Below are 12663 nucleotides of genomic sequence, written 5' to 3'. Positions count from 1 at the left end.
GGTGATAGTATTGTGTTTTTTTTTTTATTACTGATCAGTATTGTAGTATTCAGTCACTATGTGGTGGTAATATGTGGTCTGGAAATGGTGCGGTGGTATTTGTCCCTTGTATGTAGTATTATTCGGTCACTATGTGGCCTGGTCATGGTGTGGTGGTATTAAGTCACAGGTGTGGCATGTGGGGGTGACACCATTAGGCCCAGTTTAAGTTCTACAAAACAGGAAAACCATTTTTGGTAACCTTTGTGTGTATTGAGCTGGGGGGGGGGGGGGCGCCAAACTCGGGAACAGCCCCGGGCGGCAAAAGCTCTAGCTACGCCTCTGGTACTGTCCCTGCGGGTTCTTCCGCAGCGGATTTGATAAATCTGCAGGGCAAAACCGCTGCGGTTATCCCTGCAGATTTATCGCGGTTTGTCCTGCGGGTTCCGCTGCGGGATTTTACCCCTACTATTGATGCTGCATATGCAGCATCAATAGTAATGTTAAAAATAATAAAATCATAATGATATACTCACCCTCTGACGTCCCGATCTCCTCGGTGCTGCAGGCGGCGGTCCGGTTCCAAAGATGCTGTGCGACCAGGACCTTCGTGACGTTACGGTCATGTGAGCGCGACGTCACCGCAGGTCCTGGTCGCATAGCAAACCTGAGACCGGACGGCCGCGTGCAGCGCTGAGACTTCAGAGGTGAGTATATAATTATTTTTTATTTTAATTTTTTTTTTTTCTTACTCAAATATGGTTCCCGGGGCCTGGAGGAGAGTCTCCTCTCCTCCACCCCGGGTATAACCCGCACATTATCCGCATTACTTCCCGCATGGTGGGCACAGCCCCATGCGGGAAGTAAGCGGATCAATGCATTTCTATGGGTGCAGAATCGCTGCGATTCTGCACAAAGAAGTGACATGCTGCGGGTTTTTAACTGCTGCGTTTCTGCGCGGTTTTTCCCGCAGCATGTGCACAGCGGTTTGCGGTTTCCATTGGTTTCCATGTAAATGTAAACGCAATGGAAACTGCAGCGGACTCGCAGCGGCAAAATCGCTGCAGTTCCGCGGTAAAATCCGCAACGTGTGAACATGGCCTAAAGGCGTTTTCAAATGCTTCAAGACACGCCATGAGCACACTACTAAGGCTGAACTGCAGGGGGCGCCTGCCTTTATTAACCTGCCACCCTGTTTGTACATTCACACAGAAGACAGTTATAAAATCTGTTGTGAAAAAAAGCTGAAGCAGAAGAACCAGTCGGATCACTCCCTTCATTTGGTAGTCTCTGCGCTTGGCAAACAAAGCTGCAGTTTGATTGGCGGATCGGGTAAGGCCTCTGCGTGCCCGTGACCTGCCCTTAGACGACCATTCCATGACCCGGAGAGACAGCTGGACGCGCTAGGGGGCGCTGTTACATGGCGGCGCAGGAGGGCGGTCTCGGGCAAGCGGGAGGATCCGCGCGCTGCTGCTGCTGAGGATGAGCACTGCAGGCAACTAGGAGGGGGAGGAGAGGCTGATAATAAGGATAACGCTCAGCCCCATGACAGCTGCTGCCCCGCTCAGTCACCACTGCGAGCTCCGGCCGTGAGAGCGGCTGCCATTACCGAGCAGTGTTCAGAGCCGTCAGAGTGAGGAGAGCAGACATGAAGGCGTGTGAAGGAGCCGGGAACCAGCGGCAGCACCGTCTGCAGGAACAGGGGGGCGGCAGGAGCGCGGCTCAGTGTGCGGGGCAGTGCTGCGAGGGGCACGGGGACCCCTGGAAGGAGTGCATGGACACCGCCGTGCAGCTGGCGCTCCGGGCCGGCCAGGTGAGCGGACTACTGCCCCCATCATCCAGCAGGCTGCACCAAAATGTCCTCCTCATCCCTGTGAGATGAGGCCGGAAGAGTTGTCATAGTGCCCGGCATTGTCTCCTGCCTGGGAAGGAGCACAGGTCCCAGCAGTCCTGTCAGCACGGCTCAGCCATTGGCTCTTCTGGCATTTTTCTATTTCGGTTGCTTTATTAGCTGCTGAAAATGGAGGACAAGGTGCAGCCCGGTGTTGGCTCTGTTCAGACTTGGCTCCCTTGTCTGCCATGGGGCAGTGACCAATAGGCCCTTGTAGCAGGTGTGTGCCAGGGCGCCTCCATATTGGGTAAAGATGGCCTTCGCTATAGCTATAACTTAGAAGCCGCCTGCAGTGTGAACGCGTCCTTCTATAGCTACGTTCACACTAGCGTTGCGCCGCCTTGCGTCGGCGACGCGACGCACGGAAAAACGCGCGCGTTTTGCGACGCGTGCGTCGTTTTTTGACGAAATCGGACGCAAGAAAAATGCAACTTGTAGCGTTTTCTTGCGTCCGACGCTAGCGTCTAAAACGACGCACGTGTCGGAAAACGCGTGCAAAAAGACGCACGCGTTCCCTATGTTAAACATAGGGGCGCGTCGCTGCTGCGTCGCCGACGCAACAGCGACGCGACGTTAATGTGAACGTAGCCTATCTGCTGCACGGTGTGTGAGACGTGACGCCAGGCCGAGGTGTGCACAGCAGTCTGGTCGCTGCATTGCTGCGCAGCGCCTGCTTTGTTACGGCACTTCGTTCAGATTTCCAGGCGCATCCGCCTGCTGTAGACGTCGTGCACACCTCGCGGGGCACCATTGTGGCTTCTAGGCCTCAGGGTATGTGCACACGTAGGTGGGATGTCTGCAGATTTTTCCGCACCTGGTTTTGTAAATCCGCAGGTAAACCGCACTGCTGATTTACTGTGGAATTACAGCGGTTTTTGTGCGGATTCCTATTATTGAGCAGGTGTAAACAGCAGCGGAATCCGCACAAAGAATTGACATGCGGCGGAATAAACAACGCTACGTTTCCTCACGTTTTTTTTCCGCAGCTTGTGCACTGCGGATTTTGTTTTCCATAGGTTTACATGGCACTGTAAACTCATGGAAAACAGCTGCAGATCCGCAGCGTGTGCACACAGCCTCACCCTCTGTATACAGTGGGAATGGGGGCATAAGAGTAACAGCTCCAGCATTACTGCATGGAAACGACAGGTCTGAACTAAACCCCACATGTCAGGAGAACTAAGGCTACTTTCACACTAGCGTTTTTTTCAATACGTCGCAATGCGTCGTTTATGGGAAAAAAACGCATCCTGCAAAGTTGTCTGCAGGATGCGTTTTTGCCCCATAGACTAACATTAGCGACGCATTGCAACCGTCATGCGACGGTTGCGCCGTGTTGTGGCGGACCGCCGGGAGCAAAAAACGTTACATGTAACATTTTTTGCTTCCGACGGTCCGCCATTTCCGACCGCGCATGCGCGGCCGGAACTCCTCCCCACAACTCACAATGGGGCAGCGGATGCGCTGGAAAAATGCATCCGCTGCCCCCGTTGGTTGGCGCATTCACTGCTAGCGTCGGTAACCTCAGCCCGACGCACTGCGACGGGCCGAGCCCGACGCTAGTGTGAAAGTAGCCTAACGGGTCTTTAGCTCCTTCACAACTGTTTTTTTTTTTTTTTAACTTTTCTTTTTTTTCTGCCCCTTCTTCTTCTAAGGGACATAATTTTAGTTATTGTTCTGTCCAGATAGCCATATGAGGGATTGCTCCATTCCTTTTACCATATCATGTACTAAAAAAAAATCCATTTGTGGTGAAATGTACAAAGAAATCACCATTCTGTCATTGTTTTTTGGCTTTTATTTTTTATGACAGATTGGTAGAAATTACCTACAGCAAAATGTGTGGCTATTTTCTGAGACAAGTAATGTTCTTATTTATTCCTTTCTAGTTGCGTGGGGGTTTGTTTGTTTTTTTTGCGTGTGGACCCGACATTTTTATTGATGCTATTCTGAAGTACATGCAACCTTTTCATTGCTTTATTGCTTTTTTTTTTATATTTAGGTGAAGTACGGTAATTGAAAAAAATGGCAATTCTGGAATTTCGAGCATTATTCCTTTACCATGTAGCTTAATCTTCTGTTTAACCTGGACTTTTTGCAAACGTGGCCATACCAAATATTGATTTTAGTTCTATATTTTTATAAAAAAAAAGGGGTCATTCAAGTGTTTTTTCTTTAAATATCTCATTAGTGGAACTGAACCTGTAAATTTTTTTTTTTGTTTGTTTTTGTTCCATCTGCTGCTTTTCCACAGTATTGTAGTTTGTAGACAATATGACTGTTTCCTATGAAGCCCAGCCACCGACCTGGCCTTCATTAGCACCCAAATGCAACTCAGTGGTATCCTACAAGTATGTTTCAGGGTGCTGATGGCAGGACTACATTGTGTACGTGACTAGGAACTAAAATAATTTGTTCTGGCACAAACAAGCCGAATATTGGCCTATTTTGAGCCCCTGTGTTCCTGAAAGCTGAAGCACTCCTTCTGTATTCTGTTATTGCTAAGGAACCCCATGACCTCAGTAATGCCATCACATGCCCCTTTGTTGAGGGGGCTGGGAGGCAGGTGTAGAAGATGCAGTCTACTATTAGGGTACCGTCACACTATAACATTTCGATCGCTACGACGGTACGATTCGTGACGTTCCAGCGATATCGTTACGATATCGCTGTGTCTGACACGCAGCAGCGATCAGGGATCCTGCTGAGAATCGTACGTCGTAGCAGATCGTTTAGAACTTTCTTTCATCGCTGGATCTCCCGCTGTCATCGCTAGATCGGTGTGTGTGACACCGATCTAGCGATCTAGCGATGCGATCCAGCGATGCGTTCGCTTGTAACCAGGGTAAACATCGGGTAACTAAGCGCAGGACCGCGCTTAGTTACCCGATGTTTACCCTGGTTACAAGCGTTAAACTAAAAAAAAAACAAACAGCACATACTTACATTCTGGTGTCCGTCAGGTCCCTTGCCGTCTGATTCCCGCACTGTGACTGCCGGCCGTAAAGTGAAAGCAGAGCACAGCGGCTGTGCTTTCACTTTCACTTTACGGCCGGCAGTCACTGAGTGCGGGAACCAGACTGCAAGGGACCTGACGGACACCAGAATGTAAGTATGTGCTGTTTTTTTTTTTTTTTTAGTTTAACGCTTGTAACCAGGGTAAACATCGGGTTACTAAGCGCGGTCCTGCGCTTAGTTACCCGATGTTTACCCTGGTTACCCAGGGACCTCGGCATCGTTGGTCGCTGGAGAGCTGTCTGTGTGACAGCTCCCCAGCGACCACACTACGATTTACCTACGATCACGGCCAGGTCATATCGCTGGTCGTGATCGTAGGTAAATCGTATAGTGTGACGGTACCCTTAGTCATCTGTATATGGGGACCGCAGGAAAGCACAGATCATATGTTCCCAGCAAACCAATGGTCCAATAGTAAAATAATGAATCAACAGATATTTTAAAAAAGAGAAGTTATTAAAAAAGTCCTTTTTTGTGGCAAAAATAGTGCATACTAACTTGTCCTAAACATTTATCACCCATAGTGATAGGGATAATTAAGGCATTGGGCATCGGGTGGCACAGTCACGCAGCAATAAGCCATAAAAATGCCATTGCTTAGTAATGAACTCTTTATATCAATGGGTGCTGGCATGCGGGAAGTGTAGCATATGATGTCTGTCTGGCATGGAGGAAGTGTAGCATAGGACTGTCCGAATCTTCCTTTTGATGCTTTTATTACATCCTGACCCATATAATTGATTGAACACTTATGTCTGCCGCCATAGTAGCGATATGCATTGACCTTGAACAGTTGTCCTCCAGGAAGCGAAGGTCACAATGAAACTGCCAGACACTGGTTTAGGATGCAGGACCATTTGCCTTTACAATTTCCACAGGTTAGCACAATTGTGGCTTTTTGCTGTAATATGTATCCAGCGTTGTGGTGCACAGACCTATGTAATACTAAGGCTGCTGGATATTATCTGTTGCTTTTCTTTGTTACTACGTTAAGGCTATATTCACACTTTGCGGATTTTGCTGAGGATCCGCAGCGGATTTGACCGCTGCGGATCCGCAGCAGTTTCCCATGAGTTTACATTTCAATGTAAACCTATGGGAAACAAAAAACGCTGTGCACATGCTGAAGAAAAATCCGCGCGGAAACGCTGCGGATTACATTCCGCAGCATGTCACTTCTTTTCTGCGGATTTTCAGCTGCTCCAATAGAAAACTGCAGTTGAAAATCCGCAGAAGAAAACGCAGTAAAAACCGCGATAAATCCGCAGTAAAAACCGCGATGGGTTTTCACTGCGGATTTTGCAATTCCGCTGCGGAAAAATCCGCAGTGGAATCTGCAAAGTGTGCACATAGCCTAATACACATGATTTTGCTTTTGCAGTGTTGTCTGACAGATTCTCAGTATCTTTCCGCTGCCTGGCAGAAAAGCTATTTTCGTACTACAGAAACATAGCTGCACACTCTGTCATTGTCTTTGTGCAATGGCCCCTTTCACACATCAGTTTTTTGCCATCAGTCGCAATCCGTCGAATTTTGAAAAAAAAAACGGATCCGGCGACTGATGCCACCGGTTCTGTTTTTTTTGTTTTTTTTTTCTTGTAGACTTGTATTAGCGACAGATGGCCTCACGTTTCATCCATCGTTCGCCGGATCTGTTGAAAATTGTTTGTCCGGAGACAACGGACAAAGTAACTTTTTTTTGTGTACGTCGGATCCGTTGCTGTCCATCGTTTGCTAGAATGGAAGCCTATAGCACCGGATCCGTCAAATGACAGAAACCGGCGACAGATTCCGTTTTTTTTTTTAAATTGAGCATTAGTGTTGAGCGATACCTTCCGATACCCAGAAGTATCGGTATTGGATTGTATCGGCAGATATCCAAAAAATATCAGATATCGCTGATACCAATACCCGATACCAATGCAAGTCAATGGGATACAAATATCGGAACGTAAATAATCCCTTTCTGTCCTTCTATAAGCTGTTCCGGAGGGGGGGGGAGGAGTGTGGGCGGTGCGTGGGTGGACACTGTGAGTGTTTGTGTGTGCGGGCGGGGTCTGTGCGGGCCTGCCGGGGATCTGTACGTGCCTACCGGGGCTCTGTGCGGGCCTAGAGGGGCTGTATGCGGTGTGCCGGGGCTCTGTTCGTGTGTGCAGGCATCGTCCGATTGGACTATAAGTCCCATCGGACGATGCCTGCTACGCTGACAGTGATTGACACATTAGCCAATGATGGGACAGTAGTAGTACCATCATCCGACTAATGTGTTGAATGAAAAAAAAAAAAAAAGACTCCATATAGACTCCATACAGACCCACCATTACTTGTCACTTTGTTCCCCGAAGCCAGTGTCAACCTGTAAAAAATATTAAAATAACAAACAACCATTATACTCCCTGACCGCAGAAATCCACGAGTGTTCCACGACGATCTCCCGTGGAGAACAGCAGCAACAGCAACTGAGATGTGAAATGATGAATCCGGCCTCCCTTTTCCCACTCCCGTGTAGCGATGGGATATGGGGTAATAAGGGGTTAATGTCGCCTTGCTATTGTAAGGTGACATTAAGCCTGGTTAATAACGGAGAGGCGTCAATAAGACGCCTATCCATTATTAATCCAATAGTAAGAAATGGTTAATAAAACACGCACACACAGTGCATCACTAAGGTTACTAAAGTTCAAATTCTTGCTTTATGGCAATTGCTGCGTGGGAAAATGTCTCACCCAGCAATGCCATAAGTCAGACTAGGGACTATTTTTTTTTTTTTACAGCGGCGGAGGAATACCTTCCTCCCGTCATTGTGTTTCTGGGGCCCTTGGAGAGCGGTCGCATCATCTGATGCTGCTGCTCTCCACGGGAGATCGTCGTGGGACACTCGTGGATTTCTGTCGACAGGTAGTATATTGGTTGTTTGTTTGTTTCATCTTTTTTACAGGTTGACACTGGCTACGGGGATCAAAATGACAAGTAATGGTGATTATGTAATCTGTTTAATGTACTATATGTCTATATGTATGTAATGTATGAATGTACTGTATGTAGTATGGATGGATGGAGTATGTATGGAGTATTTTTTTCATTCAACACATTAGCCGGATGATGGGACTACTACTGTCCCATCATTGGCTAATGTGTCAATCACTGTCAGTGTAGCAGGCATCGTCCGATGGGACGCAGTCTCCACCCACGCACCGCCCACACTTCATTATACTGCATAATTGCACTATAGGAACTTCCGATTCTGGTATCCGATATCGCAAAAGTATCGGATCTCGGTATCGGAATTCCGATACAACGATTATCGGCGATACCCGATATTTGCAGTGTCGGAATGCTCAACACTATTGAGCATGCTCAGATCCAATCAGCCAGGTACGCTAGTCGGATCCGTCAAAAAAACGGATTTGTCACATCAGTTTTTCACAATCTGCGATGGATCCTTCGAGCCAACGGATTGTGACTGACGGCAAAAAACTGATGTGTGAGGGTATGTGCACACGCTGCGGATTTTGCTGCTGATTCCGCAGCGGTTTACACCTGCTCCATAATAGGAATCCGCACAAAATCCACAAAAAAATCACGGTAAATCGGTGCGGTTTACCTGCAGATTTACCGAAATCAGTCTGGAAAAATCCGCACCGCTTTCTGCAACGTGTGCACGTGACCTGAAAGGGGCCTAATAGGTGCAGAAATGGTGCAGAAAATATGCAACATCAAATGCTTATCGTGGGAACTTGGCTTAACCCCTTCACGCCACAGCCCTTTTTTGTTTTTGCGTTTGTTTTTCTCTCCCCTTCTTCCCAGAGCCATAAATTTTTGCATGACGAGTTGCACTTTTGAACGACACCATTGGTTTTACCATATCGTGTACTGGAAAAATGCTACAACTGTGTTTTTTTTTTTTTTTTTTTTTTTACCATGTTCACCAAATGCTAAAACTGACCTGCCACTATGAGGTATGTGCACATGTTGCAGATTTTGCTACGGATCCGCAGCAGTTTTCCCTGAGTTTACAGTACCGTGTAAACCTATGAAAAACAAAATGCAGTGCACATGCTGTGGAAAAAAACGCGCTTCTAAACATGGGAGACAGGAGACCCCTGTGGTTGTCATTGCCAGATTGCGATGTGAGCCGTTCACCGGTCTGCGCTCATTGCAAGTGAGCATTTCTGCTACACAAAAGCGATCTGTTCATCGCCTGTGTGCAGCAGAGGCGATCGAATGATCGCAGCTCCTAGTCTCCCATGGAGACTATTGAAAAAATGTGAAAGTTAAAAAAAAAAAAAAAAAAGTTTTAACTACGGTATATTTTCATAAAAAAAAAAAAGAAAAAAAAAAGTTGAAATCACCCATTTGCCCCATTCAAAAGAAAAAAAAAAAAAAACACATTTGCTATCGCCCCATACAGAATCGCCTGATCTATCAAGATATAAAAATATAATCTTATCGGTTAATGGCATAGCGAAAAAAAAGTAAAAACGCAAGAATTAGGTTTTTTTTGTCGCCGCAACATTGCATTAAAGTGCCATAAAGAGGGATCAAAAGATCGTATCCACACCAAGATGATATAATTAAAAGTATCAGCTCGACATGCAAAAAAAATAAACCCTCAACACAGCACCAGATCCTGAAAAATGGAGACGCCAAGGCTATGTGCACACGTAAGAAAAGAGGTGCAGAATTTTCTGCACAAAATCTGCATCTCCTGGCAGAATCTGCAGCTGCGTTTTTTATGCATTTTTAGTGCGGAATTGATGCGGATTTTGTGCAGTTTTTGTGCAGATTTTACCACTGCGGATTTCTATTAATGGAGGGGTGCAGAAACGCTGCAGAACTGCACAAAAGAAGTGACATGCACTTCTTTGAAATCTGCAGCGTTTCTGCGCAGATTTTCCTGCACCATGTGCACAGCTTTTTTTATTTCACATTGATTTACATTGTACTGTAAATCACAGTGCAGTTCTGCAGCGTTTCTGCGCAGAAAAAAACACTGCAGTTCTGCACTAAATCTGCATCGTGTGCACACAGCCTAAACTGAGATGTGTTTAAGATTCAGCATCTTGTATATTAATTTAATTGTTTTGCAAGTATTTCCTGAGTGGTTACTCTGAAACTCTTTCATCTCTAATGTATGGAGCAATACATTGCTAAACGCTGGTTGCTAACTGTTAGAAACCTATGTGAGCCCATTCTACATGTTCTAGCATGCAAGCTATAAAGGTGTACTTGTGCATGGCTTATTTTGTTTCTGCACGTTCATACAGTGGAAATACAATTACTTACAGAAGCTTTGTTTTCTTGGCAGGTGGTCAGAAAAGCTCTAACAGAAGAAAAGAGGGTGTCTACTAAAACCTCAGTGGTGGACCTGGTGACAGAAACCGACCATTATGTCGAAGAGTTAATCATTTCTGCTCTGAGGGAAAAGTTTCCTTCTCACAGGTGAATTATTAAAAAGAATGATGGGCCTACAAGGGTTGTCTGAGGTCTTCTGGCATCAGCTGAGAAGGAGGTCATGTGAGAAAGCTGCTCAATTTCACCAGATCCAACAACTCCATTATCAAAGATTGGGTTTTCTTCACTGCAGGGAAATTGAGGCGTAAAAATAAAATGGTACTCCACCCCAAAATAATAAAACGATAAAATATAGCAGTAAGTGATAAATCGATCTACAGGTGCTTCTCACAAAATTAGAATATCATCAAAAAGTTAATCTGTTTCAGTTCTTCAGTACAAAAAGTGAAACTCGTACATTATATAGTCACTACAAACAGAGTGATCTATTTCACATGTTTCTCTGTTAATGTTGATGATTATGGCTTACAGCCAATGAAAACCCAAAAGTCATTATCTCAGTAAATTAGAATAACAAAAAACACCTGCAAAGGCTTCCTAAGCGTTTAACCCCTTTCCGACATCGGGCATAACAGTACGCCGATGTCAGACTCCCCCCTGACTCCGGAGCCCGTACCTTTCCGGGCACATGTCAGCCTGATCAGGATGGTCCTACTGTCTAATATTAAAAACCTTACCATGTGTCAGAGTTGACCTCAGTGTCTGAATAAGGGCAGACAAAAGGACTGGGTCCAAATCTATGTACACCAGTCTGAGGAAGCTTTTGGCCGGCGTCACATTCAGCGTATAAAAATACGGTCCCTAATTTACGGCCGTAATACACAGAAAAGTCCCCAAAATAGTGGTCCGTATCTCCTCCGTAGGCAGGGTGTGTCAGCGTATTTTGCGCATGGCATCCTCCGTATGGCATCCGTACAGCGAGATTTTCTCGCAGGCTTGCAAAACCGACATACATGTGCTCCAAAAACCATAGACGTGTGTGTGTGTATATGTATATATATATATATATATATATATATATATATATATATATATATATATAATGTCATCCAGCGCGAGATAGCTATTAAGCTATCTCCTTCCTAAACCCGACATGATATGAGACATGGTTTACATACAGTAAACCATGTCATATCCCCATTTTTTTTTTTTTTTTTGCATAGTCCACACTACTAATGTTAGTAGTGTGTATGTGCAAAATTTGGGCTGTCTAGCTATTAAATTAAAGGGTTAAATGGCAGAAAAAATTGGCGTGGGATCCCGCGCAATTTTCTCCGCCAGAGTAGTAAAGCCAGTGACTGAGGGCAGATATTAATAGCCTGGAGAGGGTCCATGGTTATTGCCCCCCCCCCCACCCCCCCTGGCTAAAAACATCTGCCCCCAGCCACCCCAGAAAAGGCACTTCTGGAAGATGCGCCTATTCTGGTACTTGGCCACTCTCTTCCCACTCCCGTGTAGCGGTGGGATATGGGGTAATGAAGGGTTAATGTCACCTTGCTACTGTAAGGTGACATTAAGCCAGATTAATAATGGAGAGGCGTCAATTATGACACCTATCCATTATTAATCCAATAGCATGAAATGGTTAAAAACACACAATATTGCAAAGTATTTTAATGAAATAAACACACAGGTTGTTGTAATATTTTATTCCACTCTGAATCCACCTGAAGACCCTCGACCTGTAACAAATTAAAAATAAAAAACCAACAAGAACTCATACCTTCCGTCGATATGTCCCACGATGTAAATCCATCTGAAGGGGTTAAACTATTTTACAGGCAGGAGCTCTGCTATAATGCAGCTGTGCTTGTGCCTGTAAAATGCCGGGGAATGAATGGAATGTAGGTCAATGACCTGTAGTTACCTTCAGTCGCGGTGATGCGCCCTCTGCTGGATGTCCTCATATGACCTCGAGGCTGGGAAAATATTCATGAACAGGTGCACATATTAAGCTTTCTCAAAATACTAGCTGCTTCTGTTCATTTGGAATCGGGCTACTGACCTTCTTTGCCGGCATACTTCGAGGCAGAGAATACACAGCACCGAAAACTCAGCGACATAACATCTGAAAGTAAGATTCTTTTGTGTATTGCATATGCCTGGAATTTGTGTTAATGTTTCCCTGTTGTACGACTATTAACACTGATTGGTTATCTATCAGTAACCAGCACACCTATATTGATTGGCCATATATCAGCAACCGATAGAGAGAGAGAGTATTAAAGGGAAATACTTTCTTTTCATTCATTCATCTACTTTTAGCGCAGTGACCTTCTACAAATTTTAATATTAAAAATTACAAAATCTGATATACTGTCTACAGACCTTTTTATGCAGAAAATGAAAGATTCAACTGCACCAATAGCATTAACTCCTGGTAGCAAAACCTAATATTGTGATTGAACATGCTAAAGTCG

The 12663-nt window shown here is 45.5% G+C and overlaps 1 protein-coding gene across 1 annotated transcript in view; it reads left to right on the top strand.

Moving 5' to 3' along the window:
* The first annotated feature begins 1404 nt into the window (after positions 1-1404).
* Positions 1405-12663, top strand: part of IMPA2 (inositol monophosphatase 2) — a 37396-nt gene continuing 26137 nt past the window's right edge. Inside the window, exons 1-2 of the mRNA XM_069731022.1 lie at positions 1405-1792; positions 10197-10330. Coding sequence (XP_069587123.1) covers positions 1628-1792; positions 10197-10330 — 299 coding nt within the window. The 5' untranslated portion in view covers positions 1405-1627. The remainder of the gene's footprint in view (positions 1793-10196; positions 10331-12663) is intronic.

The sequence above is a fragment of the Ranitomeya imitator genome, chromosome 6, assembly GCF_032444005.1.
Source record: "Ranitomeya imitator isolate aRanImi1 chromosome 6, aRanImi1.pri, whole genome shotgun sequence".
Taxonomy (NCBI): Eukaryota; Metazoa; Chordata; class Amphibia; order Anura; family Dendrobatidae; genus Ranitomeya; species Ranitomeya imitator.
Note: the sequence above shows the minus strand (reverse complement) of the source record. Positions and strands in the feature narration are given on the sequence as shown.